The sequence below is a fragment of the Pygoscelis adeliae genome, unplaced genomic scaffold (genome assembly GCF_000699105.1).
Source record: "Pygoscelis adeliae isolate BGI_AS28 unplaced genomic scaffold, ASM69910v1 Scaffold311, whole genome shotgun sequence".
Taxonomy (NCBI): Eukaryota; Metazoa; Chordata; class Aves; order Sphenisciformes; family Spheniscidae; genus Pygoscelis; species Pygoscelis adeliae.
Genome location: NW_008824118.1, coordinates 88540 through 115278, shown reverse-complemented (window position 1 = coordinate 115278; position 26739 = coordinate 88540). Strand labels below are relative to the sequence as shown.

The 26739-nt window shown below is 40.1% G+C and overlaps 1 protein-coding gene across 1 annotated transcript in view; it reads left to right on the top strand.

Moving 5' to 3' along the window:
• The window catches only part of ZNF462 (zinc finger protein 462), a 49451-nt gene that overhangs the window by 7532 nt on the left and 15180 nt on the right, over nt 1–26739 (top strand). Inside the window, 5 exon segments of the mRNA XM_009334310.1 lie at nt 1625–1728; nt 4890–5008; nt 9221–9379; nt 9382–9408; nt 24321–24585. Coding sequence (XP_009332585.1) covers nt 1625–1728; nt 4890–5008; nt 9221–9379; nt 9382–9408; nt 24321–24585 — 674 coding nt within the window.

Genomic DNA, 26739 nt, shown 5'->3' with positions numbered 1-26739 from the left:
TTGGTTTATTTTAAGATGTTTTAACTTTTTTCCACTCTTGATCCAGGGGCACGAAGACTATTTAATTCTCATTTCTTCTCAGCCACAAAGGAGTTGATGTCGTTGATGACCGAAAGACTTGGTTTATGAGCAGGAGGCTTTCTCTCAGCTATTCTGGGCTACTTTTCTGCTTAGTTAAACCCTAAAAGAGCTGCTTGTTTTCTTTTTTTTTTTTTAAGAAGAGGAAGTGTGCACATGCAAATGTGCGAAGTTGCTTGTGGTACACCTTTCCACATGAAATATGCACACTGGCTCCAAACAAAACATTCAATGGCCAGCTAAGCCAGTGGTCCCATTCAGGTGATCAGGTGTAAATGTGTTGTTCCTTTCTCCCTGTGAAAGGGGATGCCTTCTAGGACATCTCCAAGGATAGGCCATGCTCCACAGCCCTATTTCCAGGATATCGGCAGGGGTAATGAAAGTGCAACAAGGCTGTGGGAACTGGCTGTGTATTCCTCCTCGTGCTGCAGTGAGCTCTTGGCAAAGACTCCTGCTGCCTGCCTAAGGGTGCTTCTTTTGTGACATCGTCTGCTTGTGAGGAAGCCGAGTCCTTCATAGCCTAACTCATGCTGCCTGAGAGAGCTTTCATTGCCCTACCACTGGCCTTCCTTTACCTTACCTGGTAAGATTACCTTACCTGACAGATTCAGATGCTTCCCTCCTAACAGATCATTTCATCTTCTCCTTGCTTCTCAAGTGAAGTTTATGTAGGGTCAATGCTTTCTTTTGAGTAAATAGAAGTTTTGCAGCAGGGAACAAAAGCAGAAATCCATGGCCAAAAGAATGTGATGGAAATACTCTTACAGGTTATTAAAGTTGCTGCAAAAATGCACGATCTGGTTAGAAAAGGGAAAGGAAAGGAGAGGAGAGTTAGGAAAGGGAATTAAAAAAAGCCTTTTTCTGTTTGCTTTTTATTTTTAAAGAGGATTCTAGGGTCTTAGAGTACCGGTTTCCTTCTTGTGAATTTGACAGTGATGGACAAAGTCTACTGTAGACTAGACTACTGTATTGGTCTGCAGAGTAGCCACACTGTAAGCTAGAGCAAAATAAACTAAAATGAACTTGCTCTACACCTTACTAATGTTTATCTGATCAAGTTTAGAAGATTCATATCAAGACTATTGAAAGATAGTAGATTCAGTTTCTTGGCTTTTTGCATTATCTGACACAAATTTAATCAAGGAGTAAGATTTTTTTTTTACATATGCATGTATGTATATAATAGATATAATTACATTTTTCCCTCCAAGAGTAGGCCCTTTTTTCAGAAAGCCATTGATGTGGAGTTTGGGTAGGGATATATTTAGAAAAATAATGCAGTGGGAAACCTAGGCATTATAATGAACACATGGGAAAGACTGAGGGGCAGAAGGGAGAGAGAATTCATGGCTTTGGGGGGGTATGTGTTTTTTAGCAGGAAGCTGAAGATTCTTCAAACACAACTTTGATGGAGGGTTGTGAGGGAGCCAAAGACCCTGGCATTGTGGAATTTACAGAAGCTGAATCTGGAGCATCCTTGGAAGATGAAACCAGGCCTGGGGGCTACCACTGCAGCCAGTGTGACCGGGTTTTGATGTCTATGCAGGGTCTGCGATCTCACGAGAGGAGTCACTTGGCTCTGGCCATGTTTACCCGGGAAGACAAGTACAGCTGCCAGTATTGCTCCTTTGTCTCTGCTTTCAGGCACAAGTAAGTTGTGGCTTTTATTTTTGTTTTCAAAAGAAGCACAAACTAGCACTACTGTTTTGTAGTTTAACATTGAAGAAGAGCGCACTGAACTTGATCTTGAGCAACACTTTTCTCAGCATTTAGGTGTTTTCCATGCTGCAAAATCTTTGGCCATTATGAGTGGCTATTTATAAAAGGTTGCATCTTTATATCTTCTTGAATTTATTTAAGCCCTTTTTTTTTGCATGTGGGGGAAATGCATGTAAGCAAAAGATTAAGACTTCTTTCAGTAGGCCAACAGTGAAGCCCACCACTTAAGCAACCTCGTCAAACGCATGAGACTTAACAAGCCAAGAAGAGGAGAGGAAAGTATTTTCCTTGTTAATCTTTCATATATAAGGAATTTCTGCTGCATATAACTACCTTGTTTATAATTACTACAACTCTTTGATGATTGAGTTTTCATTTCTAATGTTAAATAATTGTCATAAACTTACCTTAAAATCAGATTTTTTTTTTCTTTTCTTAATGATGGTATGCAATTTCAGTCTACAAATATTTCAAGTTCACACCAGTGTGGTATACTAGTGACTCCCTCAGCCTGTTTCCTTGTCTGATGTAGCATGTGAAAAATACATAGTCATCATTAATAGTCACATTTCTTATGATTTGTTTTCCTAAGGTTGACTTTGCCTTAAGCTGGGTAGTTTTTAAAATTATTTTAATCATAATTTCATATATATGGCATGCCCCCCAAAAATGGGGTTTGTGGGATATTTTCCACTGGCATCTTGGACTGACTCACAGGTACATGTTTCTTCTAATTTCTGCAGAGAAAGCTGCTTATTTACTGTTTTAACAAAAGAATAGAGGTCCAGGTGCTCATTTGATGTAGGCATTCATAGCACTGTCAGTAGCGCTCTTAAACTTGGTGAAGATGTTACTGTTTTGCTATCAAATGCATGTGGGAGAGAAAGCATGATAAAAAGCATTTTTTAACTCCTTATGTTAAAAAGCAAGATTTCTGCTAGTGTCACAGCATTGTAAATTATGCCACAGTTTGGTCTGCCTTGCAGAAAAGGTCCGTGGGATTGAGCAGCCAACAGTAAGAAAGGGACTGGGGGAAGGATGGGTACTACTGGGTGTATCCCACCCTGCTTTGGCAAGGCTGACTGTGGGGCATGCCCCTGCCTCACATAGCTTACAGAACCTGCTGTTTGCCTAGTAAACTGGTTTGCTTCCAAAATCAGACTTGTGTTGAGTTTGGTCTTTAGTCACTCTGTTTCCTACCTAGGAAGTGAATAAAGTCGTGTCCTGCAAGTAGAAGGACGGGTAAGTCAGAAAGTGGTGGATGGCAGGGAAGAACTCTACAGGTATCACCTAACTTGATAATAGGTGTTGTAGCTGTTGTTAAAGTTGTCTGCTTCATCTTTTATTTTTGTTTCTGATGCAATTACTCTCTTGGGAGATAAAGTCTGTGAAAGAAACAAAGCAAATGTTTAAACAGCCCACTGTTCTCCCAAATCTGACCAAAACTTAAAAACCTGCCTTCGGAAGAATTTTGCTGGCAAAGTATGTGGATGTGAATATAGTTTTAATTATTGCTGTGTAGAATACCTTAGGATATATATTTAGAATAGCTTGATATGTATTCTATACATATTTGGCAGTCTGCTTTAATTGTTAAGTAAGCTCATTTCCTGTCATCTATTTAAAACAAGTTTTGTTCTATGAAGTATTCACTGCAAGTGTTCAATGTCATACTCATTTAGGAGACTTTTTTCCCATTTCTCTGGAAAAGCTGTACATTTTATCTTGTCACAAACTCCATCCCAGATTTCTGTTAAATTGTATTTGCATGAAGTAGCCCTGAGAAGAGACATGGGTTCATTTTTTATTTTTTTTGCTGTCATCAGATGTTTGAATACACAGACTTCAGTGTTAGCTCTCGTAAACAGGGATTTTCTGGCTCAAGCTCTTTTCAGTGTGGGACTAAAGATCCCGTGACAATCTTGTGTAGTGTGAGAGGGCTGGAACAACTGCCACTTGATCTACGTGTTGATATTCAGTAAAAACAGAACAGGACAACTAAGGAAAAGTAAAAGGTAATATGCTGAAATACATCTAGATTTAAGGTGGCAGGTGGGGGGTAGTTTTGGCAAATTGCCACGCCTCCAGTGTGCTGTATCTACCCTGTTGTTGTTCCATCACCGTGCATAAGATGACTGAAACTAACACTAGATCACGAAGCATGAATGTGTCCAAAGAAGAGGCTGTACTGGAAACGTTTACAACCTGAGCTGAAACTACCTGCCTGCCACCTGGAGACTATGAATTCATGGCTGTCAGCCACAGTGTAGGAATTGCAGAGCTCTGCAGGACTCACTCAGATAGAATGAATTTGATCTTCTGTTAGAAAATGTGGAAAACATCATTTTTTCCCTTCCAAACTTTACGGAGCTGTTATGACGAACTGTGGAGAGAGAGCAGGTTCTGATCAGCCCTCAGTATTTGGGCTGTAAGTAGCTTCCAGTTTCCCTGAAGAAAGTAGAGGCTGGTCTTTGCCACCCCTTCTTCTCTTGTTGAGCTTCATGCAGAATCTCCCACACTGTTACTTCTGAAACTCTACTGCCTTTTAATCCTGGAACTCACCAACTGCAGCCTGCTGGTACCCTCCCCAGAGCAGGATCTCTAACCTGCTTTTGCTGCTGTAACCAAAAGAAGGCTTCCTCAGTAAAGCTGGTCAAAAATACTTCCCCCCCACGCTCTTCATCAACAGCATAAAAGGCAGCATATTTTCACGAAAATGTTTGCCAGGAGAAAAATTATGTAATGATAATTTTACTGTTCTTGTCTGTTTCCTGTTTCTTCAACTGGTTCTTTAAGTCTGGATCAGGTATAATTTAATTTATACTAATCTTGCCCTGTAAGTTTATTTAAGTGGCTTGCTTTCTGCATAACAGAATTGGTGTCAGCTCTGCTCCTTTTCCTCAGATTAGATTCTACTTTATTTGTAAGCAAACCTATTGAATTTTAAGAGAGAGTATGAGAAAGGATAGTTGAGCCTGGTCTGCCTCTTATATAATTTTTTATTGCTGTTAAGTGTTTTGCTTTGCATCTGAAGGAATAGTTGAAATGATTTACTCTTTTGTGTTTCCCTTTTCTGTCTTTCTCTTTTCAAGTCTGGATCGTCACATGCAGACCCATCACGGACACCATAAGCCATTCCGTTGCAAATTGTGCCCATTCAAGTCCTCTTATAACAGTCGCCTGAAAACCCATATACTCAAGGCTCATGCTGGTAAGTTTTCTCTCTCAGTTTTGCGGTGCAGCAGCTGAAATGGCCCGTGTATTCTTGTTGCTGATCAGAGATGCTGGTTTGAACCACGTGTTTTGTCATCAAATTTGGGTAAGATTTTCAAAGGCAAGTCAGGATTGGCCAGTCTACGCACCTGTTGGAATCAGTGGGAGTCTGGATAATGTTTTTGGAAGGACAGGAATTTAAAACAGGGCTGACTACTTCAAGAACTTCTTCCTTTTCTTCTAGTTTCTCTTATGTGAATGATTTTTTTTCTTATTATTTCTGCTTGTTTCCAAGCGAATTTAATCAGTCCACTTCTACCACTGGTGTTTTAACAGATTGGTAGTGAGCTTTGCTCCACTATGCTTGTATTTATGTTTGTGTTTTAGGTGACTCTGGGAAAAGGATTGTGGATTGCATCTTGGTTTTGGTTGAGTCTTATGCTGGCTTTCATGTTAAAACCAAACACTGCAAACTTTGGGAGTCAGGTCTGTGTGCAGGAGAATGGCATGATTCCATTATCGTACATGGAAATTTGTCTTGCAAATCTCTTGTACTGCAGTATGGAATCCATACAAGCAAGCAAGCAGACATGCTTCTGATGAACAGGAATTGGGAAGGTCATGTGTCATACAGGATACGTCACCTCAAAGTCTTGCACCTTTAATTATTAAAAAGTGCAAGACCCAGAATGTCCTCATCTTTATCCCTTGGCCCTAGACTCTTGGCACCATCATGCATCATGCACTGAAAGGTTATCAGAAGATTGGAGTCAAAAACCACTGGCTCCATTGGTTACAGTTGTATCTTTGTGGTTAAAAGGACAAAAAAACCAACCCTCAAACCACAGTCCAAACATACACTTTGATGCAAATAACAAAATATTGACCAATCTGAAAAACAACAAACTAGCCCAGGTCTTAAAAACTTGAAAGAAGAAACTCCTGGAACAGATGACAAAAGGGCTAGAAGTATGTTCCTTTCTTTATTATTTGTTTACACTATGCCATATACTCGGGTTGGGGTGGAGGAGGAAGATGGGAAAATGGGGAGAAAAGGCAGGAGGAATTTAAAGATGTCTGCTGATTTAAAAAAAAAAAAGGTAATTGTCACCGTTGATCCAAAGGCACTTTTCATTTACAAAAATGTAGGAGGGATTGATGGTCACTTGTACTTTGTTTCCTTTATCGATTTTGGATTTCACAGAGCTTGTGCCAGGACCCTTTTCTGTACTTGGATGGATATTGTGGATTAGCTTAATTTTTGCCAACCTCCTGTTGTATGGGACCATGGCGTTCTGTCCTTTCTAGGAAATCCAACTGTATGCGGCAGTTCCAGTTTACAGAGTCCCACATCCTGTACGGAGGTGACATGGTTCTTTATTTTCGCCAACCGTAAAATAATGTTTTCTTTATGCTATTGTACTGTTGGGCTACGTTGTGGTACCTTGTTTGAACCTGTCAGATTTTTAGAGCCAAAGTTAGCATGCAACTAATACTTACTTCACACTCCTCTTCATGTAAGTCATTGATTTACTTATTATGAATTCATGCTCTTGAACTTGGTTAGTGGACACTCCTTGAAGGACCATGTTTTGCATCGTACAAGAACACAATTTCATGGTTGCCTAGATAGTGCTTGCACAATGACTTGTGTAATAGGGTTTCTAAAGGCTTATGACCTGTTTTTGCCTCAGTCCATTTCTACCAAATAAATATTCACATCACAAAAAAATTGCTTGTATGTTTTTCAGTCAGAGCTTTGCTTTGTTGTGTTTTGAGTCAATTCTTCAGAAACCTGTACTACTGAATAAACGTTATGAAGACTTTTCCTCAGACTCCCCAGTTTTTCAATAACACAGTGGTTCTCTGAACCTCTCTTTTGTTACCATTTTTTTCTCTCTTGTCAATCAACTCATCAGTTTATTTAGAAGTGGAAACTTCAATCCCCCTGAATTGTTCTGAAGTCTCCTTGAGATCTTTAAAATTCAGTAAAATCCTGAATCCTGAGGTCTTACTCAGTCTGCCTCTCTCCCTCATTTTCTGGGGATGCGTGAAAATTCAGTGGACTATAAAATGCATTCTTGCCTAACAGCTGGTACCAGTCAGTGTTTCTGGCATTTGTTTTTCATCGAGTATGTGCCATCTCCTTTGGCATTGAGCAGAACAGTTTACAGTATCTTTATATGGGCTGTCTGTTGTTTTCCTCTGAACTTTTTCACCTGTTCTTTTTTTTTGCTTATATTTTTTGAGGAGCCGTTGTTAGCATTTTCCTAGTGTCCTTGCTTCATTAGAAATGACACCGGATGTGCTGAATGCACAAATGGATGATTGTAAGATAGATTGGCCCTGCTCAGTTTCTATGTAATCTGGAACATAATGCTTTGAGTACATATTGGGTGTTGAGACCCACTCCATAAATGTTTAGATTTATTTATTTGTATGTGTATTAATATAATCATTTTATGAAATGCAAAACTAGCAGTCAAAAAAGTTCAGAAGGCTTCTGTTAAGCCAAATTGTAGCCTTTCCTCTGCAATCAAACACATCTTTTCATGCTGATGTCCACCTGAACTGTTATGGCTGAATAGTGGGTGTATTTATTAGTTTTATCTAGACTGCTTAATATGTAATCGTCCTCTATTTGCTTTAATGTCTTGTGGTGCTTTTAAGTTAACAGTTCATTGGTGCCTACTGTCATCCAGGAATCTCTTATACTGACAAACCATGAAGGTCTATATCTGTATCTCACTGGTATCTTACACCTTGGAGTTTCTTTTGTCCTTATATTATCCTGTTCCATTGAGCAACTTGTACGTGCTATACAAAAAATGTTTTCTTTCTATCTGTACAAAGGTAATATATAACTGATACAATAAGCAGGTGAGGAGTGCCATTTGAAAAAATATGTGGGACAATTTCTTGTTTCACCATTTCAGACTCTAAGTGATCTGTTCTTTTTCAGATGTACCAAAAGAGGCTTTTTAAGAGTTTGTATTTTGTCCTTATGATTAGCATAGTTTTTATGGAAGAGAGGGGTGGGAGTTATTTTTACGTAGGGTGGTTGCTAATCTTTTCGGGTGTGCTTACTCTGACTTGCTGTAATACGTGTGTTTTCACATTCCCTTTTTGGTTCACTTACTTCTGGTGTTGGAAACAATGCTGTTTGAGAACCTGGTTTGCTAAATTTGTTGAGAGATGGAAAACACGTACTGCTTCGTTCATTACCAGAACTCTACTTCTTCTCTTACTGTTCATGAATATTCCACTCCTATATTAGTTTTGGCACTTTATGTACAACTCATATGTGGCCAGTGTTACTCTTTTACATGGAAGTGGCACTTCCAAAACAATAACTTGGCACCTGTATAATATCACATTGTTTGTGTTGGGACAGTTTCACTTTGTGTTCCAATTGCCTCCATGCTTAATGCAAAACAAATCTTGTCTCAGGATTTGTTTCCCCTTGTTTGCTGTCTCTGTGGCTTGGAATGTATTCTAAATTAAATTCACTACTGTTCATTACTTCTGTTCTTTCACTTCTTTTTAGTGCTTTTTCATTTAACGCTTTCACCTAGCCTTATAGATATGCACTGTTCTTGGTACTGCCATGTTGACTTCTTGTAGTAAACCAACCTTGAATTGGTTACCAGTTCTGTGGAGATTACTCATGCCTAATGGCAGATTTTTCATAAGGAAAATGCGACCTTCCCCAAATGTAAATTCCCCCCCCCCCCGTTTTTTTTTTGGAGGGACCTTTGTTAGCATTTTGTAGTGTCCTTCTTGCTTCATTAATAAAGACACTGGATGTGCTGCATGCAGAAACAGATGACTTCACCCTCTCTAGTTGCTGTGCTCCCAAAGAAATTTGGAAGTGCTATAGCTAAGTGACTCCATTTTCATCCCAGAGTCTGTTTTCTTCTCATACCATGCAACACAGGCATGCTAAGAGTCTGGTCTCTGTTTTTTGGCATCGGTCACTTTACAAGAATCTGCAGTTGTCAGAAAGCGATACTTTGGTCCAAAGCAGGTGTCTGTACCCACAGACTCCAGACTGCTCCAACAAGGAGACGTGCATAGCTTGTTCTCTTTGGGATCAGTCTCTCGCTGAAGAGTCCATGGGAATTTTACTGCCAAGTTAGTAAGAGAAGTATGGGGGCCCCATTTTGTTTCTTTTGTGAGCTGATGACTTGCCTGTATTTCGCTCACCCAGGTGAACATGCCTACAAATGTTCCTCCTGCTCATTTTCCACCATGACAATCAGCCAGCTGAAAGAGCACTCCTTGAAAGTGCATGGGAAAGCACTGACACTACCAAGACCCCGCATTGTCAACCTTGCAGCCTCACACGCCCACCACACCTCCAAGAACCACATGCTGAAGAAGTGGAGGACTCTAATGGTAAGAGGTGCCTCAGAGCAAGAATTTAATTGTCTAAGGTGCCACTTAATACTTGTCTTACAAAAAACATTACAGCAGGCAGCTTGCCCAAAAAGCAGCTTCATTTGATTGTTAAGAAAAAACAGAAGTTGCATCAAAACCAAGAGTAAATGTGGTGTTGTAGGAAGTGACCTGCTTTAGATCCTCACCAGTTCATACTACATTAACTTGTCCTGTCACCAGTTGACTTTGGAATATGTCAGTGCTGGCTTTACTTCTTAGCAGACATTTAAATGGTAGAAAACTTTCAAAGGCAGAGCTTCTGTTGATAGCCAGTGGGAAAGGGATCATCTAATTCCATCCATGCTCCTGAAAAACACCCCTTTATCTTGTTAGTAGAGCACTTCAGTGAAACCACATGATTAAGCTTAAAATGTGAACCTGTAATGATAGTAAAGTAATTATTATTCTTGTCCTTGCTACAGAGGACACCAAAAGTACCTTCAGATATTAAGCTGCATCTGCAGGAAGGAGAATCTGAGAACCGTTTTCTTTTCCATGCTTTCTTTGAAATCTGTTAATTCCCTTGTGCTGGAGGAGTATGCAGATGATATTTGGAAAGCAGCAGAGGAAGGGATGCTGTTAACAGAGAAAATGCATATTCACAGAAGAGGTGTTGTGTGGTATCACAGCAAGTGTTAAGGCTTTTTAAGTGGTAGCTTACGAGGCATGTTTTGGGTGTCACTTCCTGCCAATTAAGAAAAGAGCTGGTCTTTGGGAAAAAAATCTTAATTCCTGGGTGAGTTGCATTGACATAGGAGGAGAATGTAGGTGACTATAAATAAAAGGTTCAGACCTGCAGATGTTCAAGGAACTGGGATGGATGGAGGGCGTATTAGAAGCGGGGAAAAAAATACCTTTTTTCCAGAAGTTTGAGAGGGTCTTAGGTTTTTTTGTTGGTGCTGTTTTACTTGGGTTACTGGTGAAATAAGGATGGGAGGTAAATATTATCGGTAATAATTTTGTAGCGGTTTTGGTCTCCCATCTTCCCTTTTTTCCTTTCTCACCAGAAAAAAGTGTGAAATGAGAAAGCGTGAAAGATAAGAAATAAGTTCAGAAAATGGCAGAAAGAAATTGAAAGAAAAAAGTAATCAGCATAGAAATACTTTGTTGAAGAAAAAGAGAGACGTGAATAATATTTTTGTGGTTCAGCAAGTCACTTCTGGGGTCAGAATCGCAATTTTATCAAAAGATTTTGACCAGCTGCTCTCAGACTACCTTTTGTCAAAGGGTTGTCTGGAACACTGCAATGAAGACTTACTAACTGAGCTTTTATTTTTGCTAATGCTAGCTTAAACTACTCCAACAAGCAGAGTACATCTTGTGATGTATTCTACTGCTTTTTTATTGCTTTTTAAAAAGAAATGTTCCGTTACTGACTAAGAAGTGGAGAATAATTTTCAGTGGCTGTCCTAGCCTTTCCTGTGTGTTAGCAATCTTTTGGTAGCAATGGTGTGTTGAGAGATACAGCAGGACAATATTTGAATTTGGGAAGGATGGTTCATTTACTCCTTTTTTTGCTTATCCCAGGAGCTCAAAGTCATGATTAGTGAAGTTAAAATTTGAGTGCAGATCTCTGTAGAAGGTAATTTTACAGCCTTTAGGAACTCTTCCTAAAAATTCATAAAAAGATGACTCTGTTAACAAAAGCATTTCATGTGGTTGACTCTGTTACTTAGATCTGTACTGCAGCCTGAAACCAAGGCAGAAATTGTCCCAATTAGCTTGATAATTTTTAAACAGGGTTAATGGTTAAGTCACTTTGACAATAATAGAAGTCACCCACTGGGGAGCCAGTCATATGAGTACAGGTGTTATAATAATCGTGTTAACATTTTCAGCATTGCTTGAGGAAGGAATAAGCTGTTTTAAGTAATTTTTTTACATTAGGAAGTTGGCTGCAGATCAAGTTAATGATGGCTGCTCTTATGACATCATTTATTTTTGGTTTTTAGAAGGGAATAAATCAATGTCTCTCTGGCCTAGGCCTGCAAGTTGCAGGTGATGTGTAGGACTAGATAAAAGACTGGTCCCAGTAATAGGAAATGCAGATCTGTGTGACAGGCACTATTATGTCCAGCTGGAGCCAATATTAAGTGGGGCTCACATGGTGTAGCATAGTTGGGTTTTGCCTGTGTTAGTGTGCGTAAATAACCTGCAGTGTGGGCTGTGATCAAGTTAATTCACTGGGGATGCAAAATTGAATCAGGGCTGGGGTGAAAGGCAGACAAAAGGTTGCCTCATGTTGTTATGAACTTGTTTTGTAGGTTGGTAGGTATGCAGCAGGCTAGTATAATTGAAATGGTTGCAGGAAGGGATGGTTGTCTGTGGATGAATATTGTGGTTGGAATAGGAACTAGAGCAGGATGATTTGGGAGATTGAGGAGCTAGCGGAACTTGTCTTGCCAATTGTTGAGCCCTGTAAAAATGGAGAAAAGGGAAAAGGGTACTGAATTGTAATAGCAGAGTGCGTGTCTGAATAGAACTGTTCTGGGACAACAGCCCAGTGGAACTTCTGCTGATGATTTTTTTTTCCTGCAGAAATTGTTCCCTGAGGGGCCTTACTTAGAACATTCCTTTTTTTCTTTTAGATTGATCCATTCATTAAAAGATGCGAATATACTTAAATTTCTGTGACTCAACTGTTTTAGTTCTGTGTTGGTAGCAGCAAGCATATCTGAAGTGTTCAACTGTATTTTTCGGTCCTTGATATACTTTTAATGGAAGTGAAGTTAAAGTGGAGTAGGTGCTGAACATTTTAGATAGGCCCATCCCTGAACTACATTGTCATTAGAAAGCGTAACAACCACTTTAGTGCTTGTATGCCTCTTTCAGGGCAGTAGTGTAAGAAGGTGATTGTGTCAGTCTCAGTGAGTCAGCAGAGAAGGCTTTCTTACAGAGACATCATTGGAAGATGCTGCTGTTTGTATCCTACCTCTCTCTGCGTGTTGGGCGATATTTGGATATGTAGGGAACCTGTTTTCATTGTATCCTAATCTAACTAGAGGTAAAGCACTCAGGTTTTTTTGTGGGGGTGGAGTGATGTTGTTTTGGTTTGGGGGTGTTTTTCTTACAAACAGCCACAAAAAACCCAGCAAATGTTGATCATCAGTGCAACTTTTCTGTTTTGCATGGCATAGGGGCACTGAATGGTTTGGGGCGTCCAACTCTTGTTGAAATGATAAGGTTGCCATTGTGGTAAAATGTTCTTTTGCTCTCCCAATAGTTTACAGGTATTTTTCCTCTTGCAAGAAAGAAATGGTGGTGTTTGACTATTTATTTGCATTTGTGTGGTTTGCCTTTTAGTTGCCCTTTACACTGAAATGTGGCTTAACACTTTTGAGAACTTACAGAGTAAAAATTCAGTGTAAATTGAAATATTACAAACTGCTAGGAGGATTGTGTGAATCCCCTAACAAGATCTGTTTCCGTGTTCTTTCACAGTCTTCGTAAGAATCAGACCTTATATTCATGTTAATCTCTGCCCAGAAGGGTTGTATGGATTTATTGATGATACTGTCATCCTGTGGGGCAATATGTGTCACAGATAAGGGTTTCCAGTGTTGCACCGTGCAGGGTCAGCTCTGTTCCTGTTGACTTGAGTGCAAGGCAATGAAATCCCACAATCTGCATTGTCAAGGCATAACATTAGAAGACTGCTTGTCTCTTTCAAAAAGTAAGAGTTGGAAGCAAGGCAGAGATACAAAAATTGTGTGACTGAACACTAGAAAACAGAATAGGAAAAATAGCAACAGGTGTTATCTGCAAAGTGATCATCAGCTAAGGAGAAAGCACACGGCAACAGACGCTGCTTGTGTAAGCACTGGTGTTATGCATGTTTGCTTGTATTCAAGAGCTGTGGAGGTGGTGGACTGCCTTCCTCTTATGAACTGGAGAAATCAATGAGTGCAACGTATTGTCATAAAGCCCATAAAGCAGAATGACTCAATAGATTGATAAACGGTTTCATGTTATGACTTCACCTTCAGCAAAAGCTTCTTGGGAGCATGTAAAATACTTGCCCTAAATTGCCCTGGCTAGTATTACTGCTTTTTTGAGTAGCTCTTTGTTTTGTGAAAGTAACCCCTTTGGCTAACTGCGTTGTAGAGCGAAGTACTACTCTTTATTCATATGGCTGGCAGATTTGGAGCCTCATAAATTTGTTTGTATCATGACTGTGTGCAGTAATTCAAAATAATAGTTTTTTAATTTTACGGATTAAGAATATTGAATTGTCAAAATAAAACAATAAAGTGCAAGTGATATACTAGACAGACCTGGATGTGGCTTCTAATGTCTTCTCAGTCATGCTGCTATTGTACAAGATCATTCCTTTTTAGTGGTAACAAGTTCTTGAAATATAGAAAACAGCAGTGTGTGCCCTTGAAGCTCAATAATCATGATTTTCACTGTTGTGAAAACCAAACGGGATCTATCATTAATAGCAGCACACAGCACAAAACACATGCAGGGTCAGAACTAGAAGATTTTTTGCGTTTCCCAGTACATGGTATGTCAACATCTTCATTAAATTTAATGACTTGCAGCAGCAAATGCGTTGAAAACCGTGAAGTGAAACACCCAGTGCTCTGTTACCACTTTTTCTGAACTTTAGCCTTTGCCAGTGGAAAAGAACTTTGCCTCATCTGGAGACTGAAATATAAATACAGCTGCTTGCTTTGCCAGAGCTAGGCTGGGTACAAAACTGCTTGACTAAGTCCTGTTTCTGGGACTGATGTTTAAGAACTGTAAATCCCTTCCCATTTTTGTACACTTTCAAAGTGGATAATGCATAATCAGGAGATGCGTCTTCTGTGCCGCTTGACAGATGAAATCCTGAGGGGTGCTGAGGGCCTTTAGCAGGTTTGCTAAAGCAATTTCATGTACTACCAGAACGAGAGGAGAACAGTGGGAAGCAAGGAGCCTTATCAACAAAATTCTCTCAGATGGTGCCAATGAGACAGGATTATTACAGTGATCCACTCGGCCACACAGCTCCCTCTTCCTTCAACCTTTCAGAAGAAAGGCAAGCTTTCCATATTCTCAGACATACTACCCCTGATTTTTTTTTTTTTTTAATCCGTACCATAGTTTGTGGCTGACTTGTTTATTTCTATTCGCGTGCACTGTTGCTCGTGATAAGGGATATTTTTCTAACCTTCCAGTCAGGGCAGAAAGCTCCTAAGACCGTCCTCTTCACCTTTGGTGCTGTTTCTCTCTCATTGCTCTTACTGTGTCTTAGTGTTTTATGGCTGCTGCTGTTTGGAGAAGACCACAATGGTCAGAGTCCTCACAGCCCGGAAACCTTGTATTAAAGCAGAAAAGCCTTTTCTTTGTATATAGTTTGGGGTTTGGTTTTTTCCGGGGGGAGGGGTTTGGAGCCCACTCTTGAAGCTTGAGACCTTTTTATTTGACTGTTGTTTGACTGGGGGGGCAGAGAGACAGTAGTGATTACAGGGCAAATTCAGGCAACGCTTCAATACCCAATCGCTTCAATTGCAAGGTGAGTTGGAAGGATAGCATCCATGTTAAGGATGCTAGATGGTGATCTGCATACTGCAGAAAAGAAGATGCCTCTGCTTTTGTAGTTACAGTCGGGCTGCAAAGAGCTGTCTACTTGTTCTGCCTGTTTCCCTGCTTTTGTGCCCCATAGGAGTGATGCTGCATGCTCACTCTGAAGTGTCAGATCAACCATTCTTCCTTGCGGGCTATTTTTTTTTCCCCAGCTGTGTTCCTTCTTTCTCTAACCTAGAGCAAGTTTCTGCGTTCTCCTCAGACTTTGCCTATCTTTCCTTCCCAGAGGTGCTGCCAGTGGCCACACTGCCTGCCATTTCTTGTTAAAACTCTCCAGTACTTGTTGGTGTGTCTTACTTCTTGTGGTCAGTGTTAAAGTAGTTATCAGATGTTAGATCAGGTGGGAACTTTTCTCCTGCATCAGATTGGCAGGGATTGGTGGAACAAATGCAGGGCTTGTTTACCTCCAAGTTTATTGAACAAACTCTTCACTGTTTCAAGGACCTAGGGCACTGGGGATGACCTTGTTCTCTGCAGCTCTCTTCCACTGGTGTATAGTTGTTTGGCTTTTGGCCTTTTCCTGCAGCATGTTGAGAACAGTTTTGTGGCTGGTGGAACAGAGGGAGACATTTATTCTGTCGTTGGCTGTGGTCAGGGGGGTGTCAGCTTGCTGTTCATTGTGTTCTTTTCTGGTCCTGAGCTTTTTGTGTTTGAACTGAATGGGTAAAGGCAAAATTGATATTCAACAGGATGGACACAGGAACTCATGCAGCTGGGAGAAGGTTGCTGTCAGTCTTTGTATGGATTTGGCCAGCCTGCTGCGATGGGATTGATATGTGTCGTGGTTTAACCTCAGTCGGCAGCTAAGCACCACGCAGCCGCTTGCTCAGTCCCCCCAACCCGGTGGGATGGGGGAGAGAATTGGAAGAGCACAAGTGAGAAAAACTCGTGGGTTGAGATAAAAACAGTTTAATAATTGAAATAAAATTATAATAATATGATAATAATAATAATACACAAAGCAAGTGATGCACAGTACAATTGCTCACCACCTGCCGACCGATGCCCAGCCAGTCCCCAAGCAGTGGCCCCCCGGGCCAGCTTCCCCCAGTTTATGTACTGAGCATGACGTCACATGGTATGGAATGTCCCTTGGGCCAGTTTGGCTGTGCCCCCTCCCAGCTCCTTGTGCACCTCCAGCCTTCTCAGTTGGTAGAACATGGAAAACTAGAAAGTCCTTGGCTAGTGTAAGCATTACCTAGCAACAACTAAAACATCGGTGCGTTATCAACTTTGTTCTCATCCTAAATCCAAAACACAGCATTGCACCAGCTACTGGGAAAGAAATTAACTCTATCCCTGCCGAAACCAGGACAATGTAATACTGAAAGACTTGCCTAGGGTAGAGAGAAGACAGAATAAGTTGGTTGGGTGGATCAAGTAATAAATGAAGGAAGAAACATCTTCTGGATTCCTTCTGGGCAGACAGAAATGACCTGATTGCACCCATGGGGGAAAGAAAGAAGCATATCTAGATTCCTGTTGTTTTTTTTCCTGAGGGTTTTGCTTTCTTTTGGCTCTGATTTTTATGTTCAGGATAGGGGATGAACTGGTAGGTGATGCTCTCTTAGCTGTCACGTACTACTGCTGTCCCTGGAATTTGTGATCACTCTATACAGAGTAAAAAGGATGCTATTGCTGTGAAGGAATATGTGGTATGACTTGACCAATGCTATGCAAGAGAGCATTTCTGCAGGCTGTCGTTCCCACATGTTAGTAGCCTTCTTGTGTAAGCTAACTGATATTCTCCCTGTCCCCTGAGACTCCAGTTACTTTCTATTGATCTAAAACCTGCTAGAGGGATTTGGTGCTTGTTGGAGAGGTAAGACTCCTTTGCTCATTTTAGCTCTGTTGAAATGGACATATGTCATCATCCTAGTTGACGGCCCGAAGTTTGATGTTTAAGTAGCTGCTTTTATTTCTTCTTTAAGGGACATTCTTACTACATTTTGGTACCAATGCTTGAAAATACTACCCGAAGTGATCTGAGCTCAGAGCTGGTGGTAGAGATGAGGCCTTTCTGGAGGCCTTTCTGTTAGCAATAATAATAATAATAATAATAATAATAATAATAATAATAATAATGTCAAGGTGTATGCTGGAGATCTCCAGAACAAATTACAAGTTCCTGAGCTCTATGATTAGAATGGATCCTCAGTACCCATATATTGTCACTGTAATTTTAGGGCCAGTTTTAAAGCAGAATGCAAAAATGTAGTACTTGATAAAGCTGGATTTCTTCCCCCTCTTCATTTCAAGCTTAGAGGCAAGTGAGCATTTAGGTGACAGCAGCATGTGTGTTTGTGGCTGTGTGTTTGTATTAATACAAATACTTAAAGGTCCAGAGCAATAGAGAAGGAAATGTGGAGCGCTCCTGAAAAATATCTGATGAATTGCTCTTAAAAATGAGAAGGAAATCATAAGAGCATAATAGCATGAGAATGGTTCGGTTACCAGTGCCAAAAAAAAAAATTGCTTGGTAGATTATTGTCTGAGTGAAGAATCATCGAAGTAGGAAATCTTCATAAATTCAGGAAAGAACCTGTTGCCACTAAGTCCTTTTGGCAGATTGGTTAAATCAGCATCTTGTGAAAGCTATTTCCAGATCTGTTTGTGTTCCTCTCTTCTGTAAGTGCACTTCCATTTATGAGGTTTGAGTTTAGCTCATCAGAATAAGGAATAGCTAGGCAACTTTTTATTTCATGCATTTTATGGAAATAGGTAAGCACATAGAGATCCCAATGTTTGACATGTAGCAGAAGTCTTGGTTTTAGGTGCCAGCCTCTATTTAGACAAAGGAATTTTATTCCTTGACTAACATGATAAGAATATAGGGTTGAAACATGACCAACAGTTTGAACTGTTCACCCAGTAAAAACCAGTGGCAGCACAAACATGGATATAGTTTCTCATCTCTTTTGAATAAACACGATTGCATAGTCCATGTATCTTTCTGGTTGCCCTCTTCTGAGCCTTAAACATGTATGTAATATCTTTTTCACAAAAACTGGTCCAAAATGATCCAAAAAGTGGCCTTTACAGCTAATGCTGAAATGAATTCCTCCAACAAGGTTTTGGGGTTTTGGTTGGGGTTTTTTTTTTTGTGTAAATCCTTTAAATGGCAATTTTATTCCAGGGCTTTATTTTCTTTCCTCCATGATTACTCTTGTCTTTCGGAGTATGCAAACAAGGACACAAAGTTTGTTTCCGTTACATCTCATTCACAACATCCTAGCAATGTAAAGGTTCTTTAGTAGAAATCAGAATTTACGTAGAGGAGTAGGTTCATATTCTGTTTTCAAACATGTAATGAATAAAAATTCCTTGTACTGTATGGTTACCTAAGCTGCTTTATGAATGTTTTGTTGCATCCCTCTGAATCTTAGTCTCTTCTATCTTCCCCTCCCCTCAGCTTAATTTATTGCCAGAACATTTCACCCTCCCACATATTCTTCCTTCCAGGTCAGTGCTGCATGGCATAAAGTGAACAAATGTGTGTAGTCTTGACAATCTTTATACGACACCCTGCTTTGCCACCTTCCCACTTTTCAAGCTGTTGCGATTCATGACTATATGCTATCCTACCACTCAGTAAGCTGGTAATTTTGAGTCCCATTGAATTTCGGAAGGGATTATGTTCCTAAATCTCATAAGTTCCACTCTTAGCCTTACCTTATGCCTTTTAAAAGAATAATTATTATTAGTTCAATCCTCCATGCTTTGGCCATATATTTTGTGTTTGTTGGTATTTTTTGGTATAGTATTGCATCTTGATTTCGTTTCACAAATATGTTTCTATCCAGAGCAAACCATTTGTCTGCTGCTTTTCTTAATTCCTTGGAATTTTTCTGTCATTCTTCATAGAAATCTCTTTATGTGAATGAATTCAGAGAAAATTAAATAGCATTCCAAATATTTTCCTTTTGGTCTCTTTAGGACTCTCTCTCACAGATCCATACGTCCTAGGCCTGTGTTGTTTCTACATTCCCTTTTTTCCCCCAGAAGCATTTTTAAGCATTTTTTGTTATTTATACATTCTCTTTGTTTTTTTCTTATCTCAGGAGCCAAACATCCCCTTCCCCAGTTTCATTTGTCATACAAATGCTGATCTCTTTTGACTTTGGTTGATGTTTCTGTGTGGATGTACCAGGAAAGCATGATGTCTTCATTTTTATCTCCCACTGTCTCCTTCTGGTCATTGAGCTATTCAATTATTAGTAGTTTGCAAATGCAACAAGCTCACTTTCCAGTGTACTCAAACAGTTGCTTTTTCCTGAACAGTGTTTCTCTTCCATCCCTATCCCTCATTGTGCAGGCATGCAAATGCCTGTATTAGATGTGTCTAGTTCTGTTCACCCTAAAAGGATGAAGCAATGGTTTGGTTTCTTTCCTTTAATAAGTACTTTTTCCTCTGGTTTCTGAACTGCTTCTCAGTGTCTCTTACTTAGACATGTCCAGGTATATTTCTGGTCGATTGTTGTTTGGTTTAGGTGTCTTGTTTTAGTGTGTTTTGCTGTTGTGTATGTGTTCATCAATCGCTCTGAAAATACCTACAAATAACTAAAACATCATTTAATTTCTGAGTAAATTTATGTATCCAGATTAGAATCTTTAGTTATTTTTTTCTTCTGAAAAGATCCCAAGTTTTTCTTCTTTTAAGTATCTGAAACATGTTATATGCTGCAGAGGATCCATGAAAACTTGGATTTTCATTTTGCTTCTGTGGTGGGTTTTCATTGTATATTTTTCCCCAGTGTATGATCCCAGGGTGTGCAGATGTATATCAAGCTGCATTTTCACAATTGCATTGCATTGCATTGTAGTGGAGACTGTGAATGCTCTTTTGGATGAGGTAGTAACTTCCAGTATTGTTGACAGGCTCATTGTGCCAGTCTTTGTGTCTGTACTCTGAATAAAGTTTTCAGGGTGGCAACATCACTTACCAGGCATTTAAGTGTTTTAGGCACTCTGGAAATGCTGTCTCTCTTCACCCTGTGCAGAGACGCTATGAGACTTACTTACGTATTATTACTAGCACACAGTAGTAACTTAGATATGGCTGTGTTGATGGGGCATCATGTGGACAGTCATTTCTACTGCTTTCCTTTCAACTAGTCATTTCTGCATTTGGGTATGAGAATGCTGTTTGTTGTATACTGAGGGTAGATTCTGCAGTCTTTTAGATCCGTAGGTGCTGGCAGGGATTACACTACTTGCTAGCCTTGTTATTCTTCCTGTGCAGGTAGTCTGTAGGTACATGTGATACATGAAATCTCAAATTGACATTTGCAGCATCGCCGCTGTTCTTCCATTTTTGACTACATCAATTACTGTTAATTTTTGCCTCTTGGCATGACTGTAGGTGTCCTTCCTTTTACGTCAGATCATCCCATGCTGTTACCTTGCTTTTGGAGTTGCACAGTGAAGTCCTTCCATTCATTTTGGATGAGATTACTTTTCAGAATGTATCTCAGTATTTTTGGTGGGGGCTTTTTTGTTTGTTTGATTGTTTTAAATCAGTCAGGGCTAAGTAGTCCATTTTCTTTCCTTGCATTGCATATATGAACACGCTTTATTTTCTTCAGCTGCCTCGAGGCTGCTCAAAGAAAAAAACGCCTTTTTTTTCCTTAACATGTAATCTGTACTTCTGGGTGTTTTATTTTTCTTCCCCTTCATGTTTTCTCTTTGCCTTAGTGTTTTACATTACTTAATACAAATTCTCTTAACTCTTCCCTTTGCTTATTTTAATGTCTTTCTTCTGCTTTCTGACTTTGATGAAAGCTTCTAAGGCCATTTTACTTTTTTCAAACATGGATAGCTAGAACCTCTTTCTGCTCCAGGCCAAGGTTGTTAACACTTTCCCGGAGTGCTCCCAACCCTTTGTGCTTGGGGTGCAGGACAATGACTGAGGTGGAACTTGCATTGTGTACAGCCATGACTCAGTTGTTGGTTAGTTCTGAAGGAAGAGCTCTGCTCTCTTCCTCCTTGGTTCTCCACTCTTACATCCAGGAATCCTGCTGTTGCAGCAACACTGCCAAAAGGTGTCCAGCAGTTTGGTGCACAGCAGCTTGAGGCTTGTGTAAATGCTAAGGCTCTTATAATACTTGGTCAACATGTTAAGTCAGCCCAGCACTGAAGTACATGCAGAGCTGTTTGGAACATCAGCCTGCTGTTCCAGCAGGAGTAGAGGAAGTGCCCGTGTAGAAGTGTTCTGCCAATTTAAGGCAGCACTGTTGCTCCGTGGCTGTGGAGTTGCCTCCCTAGTCCTTCTCTCAGGTACTGCTTTTGAAAAATAAATTAAAAAATCCAAAACCTCAGCCCTATCGTCTGTTTCTTATTTACTGGCAGTTCATTCTGTGGTGTGTGCTAAAACGCATGTTTGGAAGCAAACTCAGGTCAGTTGCTATCTTTCCACTGCCTTCACTTGTTTTGGAGTGGGCATGAAAAAGTGTGGTTCACTGAAGTCAGTGGAAAACCATCCATGCTTTTAGTCGGCTTTGGACTCTGTCCGAAGTGTTCCTGGTGGAGCTGGGTTGCACCTGCATGCTAGGATAGCTGCCTGGCAAGCTGATTCTCAGAAACCAACAGAAGCCCTATACACATGTTAATTCTGGGTGTTTTTCTTCAGGAAGTGCTAAATCTTGCACTCCAGAAGGATTGCAAAATAATGAAAGCATTTGGCAAGGGAAAAGGGGAAGAATACACAGGCAGAACTAGGGACATGCATGCTACCATTGTTTAAGTGTAAGACTCTCCATATAAGTTCTTCAGATGGCTTTTTTTTTCTGTAAATATAGCTATCTTAATTGTAACAGATCAGTATACTAAAAAATGTAAGGTGGCCAGCATGAATCCTGGTTGAAAGAAAGTAAGAATTCAAAAATTAAAGGTAGAATTTGCTTTTGACTGTTCCTGATGACAAGGCAAGCTACTTCGTGTACTTTTTTTTCTGTGGGAATAGACAGGTAGCTATCTACTTTTGCAGTTTTCACATACCAGATGCCGTAGAAGTATGTAAATATCCAATTCGTTCAAAAGCTGGAATAATAGACACCAGATCATAGGGGAAGTAAAAACATCTGAATTATAGTAGATCTTCCAAAACTTCCTTGTTCTGAAAATAATTATTTTTAAACCTGTAACTTTCTTAGCAGTGGATATCACCGAGACTTTGGCTAGGAACTTTGGTGATGTGATGGAAATTTTTGATCCCTTCTTCCTGAGGAAGGGAACAGTAAGCTACAAACTAGACTTTAATCAGTACACTACAAGTAATTTGACTAGTACACATATAAAAAGAAGTGTTTCCTGTGCTATGATCATTTTTTAGGCTGTCATATCCTTGTCAGGAAATCTGTCTAACTGTGTTTTGAGCTTTTAGAAGCATTGAACCCAGTAGTCCAGATACCAGGCTGCAGATACGCAAGTCAGCAAATCTGCTCTGAACCATACATAGTTTTGGGCCTTAAGGTCCTGTTCCAAAAGAGGGTGAGCGCACGGTTGCTGCCTTTGAGGGCAAAGAGACTTCTGCAGAGGTTTGCAGCTCCTCAGGCCTGTCTTGTGCCAAAGCAAAGTAAGTGAGGAGCCTGTTACAAACACAAGAAAAAGAAAGCCTTCACATTTGAACGGGTGGAGCTTACTGTGAGCCCTCATGGTGAGCAAACCTGCTGTAGACATGATGGAAACAAGAGATGATAAGTGCTGCATTGTAATCCAGCCTCACTTCATGAGGCTTGGATAGGAAAAACAAGAAGTATTTCGTTCATTTTACCAGAATCTTTCATCTCTCTGCCTTTGTCTTTGCTGTACACCTGGTGATGAAGCCAGGGGAGGCCGGAGACATTTATCTCCTGCTTGTGTTTTGTTTGTGTGTTTGGGTTTTTTTGTTGTTGTTAGTTTGTTTTTCGTTTCTCGGGCATGTATAACCCCCTTCTGTGGTAGTTGGAAAAGAAAGCAAGCATTTTACTCTTTTGAAGACAGGTGGAGAAGTCCCCACACTGAGTGCTGTATAGGCCTGTTTCCCTTTTGTTTCTCCGTACTAATTGGTTAGAATGGACGTTGTTAAGTTCCCACAAGTATGTCTGTTAGAGAATTCCTACATATCCAGCCTTGGGGAATTAAGCTTTGGAAAATGAAGTATCCATCAAAGCAGGAGGTGGCTGGTACAGTTTGTATCCCCACTTCCCCAACCCCCGCCTTGCTTTTTTTTTCCTCCTTCCAGAAAGCTTAAGAAAAGAGCCTTTTGTCTTCTTTTCAGGAAAGTTACACTGAAATTCATCTGTGCTTTATTCATCTGCTTTTATTTGTGCCATTCATGAGCAGCTGTGGGTTATATAGGACAAAGCAGATGAATTCCTAACCTCCACATTCAAGCAGTGTGTTGGGAAAGGTTCAACACCACCCGCCCCCGCTCCTTTTTTGGGGGTCCAGCTAGAGTATTATCGCTTTCAGTTTCAGTACTGAGACATCTCTGGACTGTGTTTCTCCACATCCTATTAAAATGGTGTGACAGAGTTCTGCTGGGCTGTAGAAGGGATGCGTCTATACAGACATACCTACATAAAGAGATCTCTTTCTCAGTATAGCAAAACTTAGCAGCTTCTAAGGAAATGTGGTTTAGAAGTTTGCTTTACTGGAATTTATGATCAAATATCTTTTTTTCCAATAATGACTTCATTTCAAACATCATCAGCTAGGAGAACTTGAATTTACCTTTTGTGAAGGCTGCTTCAAATGTGACACAGTAAAATTGTATCATTTGCTAAAGTTAACTTTTGATGTGGGTTTCTTAAATGATTCCATGAATGAGTAGGGAAGAGTATCCATTTATTTTTCCTTTCTTTTTTTTTTCCTGTTTAGATAGGCTATTTACATGTATCCTGTGCCAGATCTTCATCTGGTGTAAACTGGCATAAGACATTTGAGAGGATCTGGTCTGATTTATGCACCAAACACATAAACACTTGGCAGTATGATTAATGTGCTTTACCTTCACAAATTAGAAGTGTCGTAAAACCAGACTTCTTTTTAGACTAATTTTAATTTAAATCTGTCACTTCTCCCCAAATCAGATCTCAAAAGCATAATTTATACTGATCACTTTTTAAATTGTAGAATGCACATTAGATTAGATTAAGAAGTGCTACACCTCTTAACCCCTTCAGAAAGCTGTCAGCGGATTTCATAACAAACATCTTGCTCAACCCCCTCTAAAAGCCAATAGAGGTTGGAGGAGGCCTCAAACCTTTTTAGATTTGTTGATCCACCTGGAATAACAACTTCCTTCTGTTTCTCTACAGACTCTTCATACTCTGAGCCTCCTGATGTTCAGCAGCAGTTGAACCACTACCAGTCTGCAGCTTTGGCCAGGAACAACAACAACATCAGCCCAATCCCACTTTCCGGGAGTGCTGCAGGAGTCGAAAAAACAGAAGCCATCCTTAACTGTGAATTTTGTGAATTCTCCTCGGGTTACATACAGAGCATTCGGCGTCACTACCGTGACAAGCACGGAGGGAAAAAACTCTTCAAGTGCAAAGATTGTTCCTTTTATACAGGCTTTAAGTAAGTAGTGTGCAAAACAGATAAACTGAACTCATAAGGTGTTTTTTAGCACTTGAAAAAACTTCTGAGATCTTTGAGAGCTGGCTGTAGCTAACAGAAACATGACCACTGCTGACCAGGGAGAGGAACATAGGAAATGCCATGCCAGATCACAGCAGCATCCGTGTAATCCATTTTCCTTTCTCCTACAACAGCCGGTACCATCTGCTGCAGACGAAAACACAGTAAGTCCTTGCAGTAGGTTTCACTTGCTGGAGGAAACGGTACAGGTAGTACTTTTTCCTCAGCATATGCAATTAGAGGGCTATCCTTATCCTCAAGTGTGAAAATTTTCTCTACAAAAATAAGGTCATTTCCTCGTGCAACCAGCATGAAGCATGGGACAATCAAGTGTCCTGGGGAGACAGGAGAATTTATATCACCTTTCTGAAGAAACCTCTCTCATAATTTTATTTCTCCCACCATCTATCTAGCTGAAATGCAAAGCATTCTCTAGCATATCTGATAGCATATAAAGACATTTCAGAAAATCCAATTAGATGTGCAAAATTTAAAAACTCGGTGCTCTGTGTGTGTGCGTGCGTGCGTGTGTGTGTGTTTTTAGCTGCTGTTCCATAAGGAAAAAAAAGGCCTGTGCACCTGTGCTGTTCATCATTTCCTCCTGATATGCTGGACCCTCGAGCATAACAGCCTCAGTTGACATTTAAGGTCTCAAACTTGTTAAGTTCTTAGGAAACTGGTGACAGTAAGCAGTATGACTGGATAAAGGGGAGGAGTTCTGTTGAAAAAAATGTTGAGCACAAACCTGAGAGAATCCACACAAGAGCAACCTCTAGTTACATGTCTCTAGCCTCTGTTGCTTCAGCCCCTTGCTGCCTCTATGGTAAAATTTGCTGCTTGTGCTTTATACCTTGATTGCTATCTGTCTCAAAGGTTACCAGCAATTGCCAGCTCTGTTCAATCTGTTCATATCTTGTGAGTGCCGTTTTCTTCTACCTGGATGAAATGAAATTGTCTTAAATCAAGCAGCATTTAAACACGTTAATAGTTGCATAAGGCAGTAGCATTCTTTCATGTGGTGTCTCAAACATTCGGGAATTAAGCCTTGCTTCTTTTAGAAGCACAGTATGTTTTCTGTCTTTAAAAAAAAAAGGGAGGGGGGGCAAAAAACCACCATACCAATCCCCTCTTCAACTCACCATAGAAACTTAAATGCATGAAAACACTCACTGAAGTTCATAGAAATACACCTGTAGAATTCAGTAATCGCTGGATCGGGCCCAGAGCCAGTTGTGTTAGTAAGTTGCTTGTGTTCAAGCTATCAGTCTTGAAGAACTTCAGAGACTTCTAACTCTAGTTCAATGTGGCAAGCTCCTTAGCTTTTGCAAGCTTTACCACTGCTTTAGGAAGAAATGACCGAGTTCCCCAAGTTCGCAGACACCTCTCATTTCAGTAGTTGAGCTTGTGGTTAGATAGGTGTATGGTTAATTTCTTCTGTATGCATGTCTCTTGCAACTTTTAAGTATGCAGCCGGTGTAATGCCAGCATGAATTTTTTTGTTCAAAAGTACTGTGGAGTATTCATTCATTCCTCCATGTTAATAAGTAGAGTATTCTTAGTCTTGGATTTTCAGATCCTTATAGCTGATGCTTTAAAACTTAACTACTCAGTGCCAAACTCAGTGTGAATGCAAGCCTGTTTTGTATCCTGGATCTAAACATTTTAGCTGGTTTTGGGCTTGTCCTACAAAGACAGAGGTGGTTAAGGATGTTATCTGCCTCCAGAAATAAGCCTGTCCTCACCTCTGCAAGTCCAGAACAGTTGATAGATTTTGTTGAACTTGCTAAAAATCTAATCTTTGCCAGAGAAAGTACACTGAGTATTTTAGCCCGAAGACAAATAATGAGCATGAAAGATGGGAATTCTTTTGCTATCTTAACTATAGCAATGTGACTATAGAGCAACCCATGCAAAAGAATATCCTGTCAGAATGAGTGTTTGTTACTTGAGGATACAAGCCTGCAAATACCTCTGCTCATGTGTTACTCATGTGAGTAGCCCTGCTGAAATGCCATGTGGCACTGTGAAGACAAGGCTGAGTGGCATCTGTACCATTTTACATGACACATCCCTTATAGAGCTGTGACACTTCAT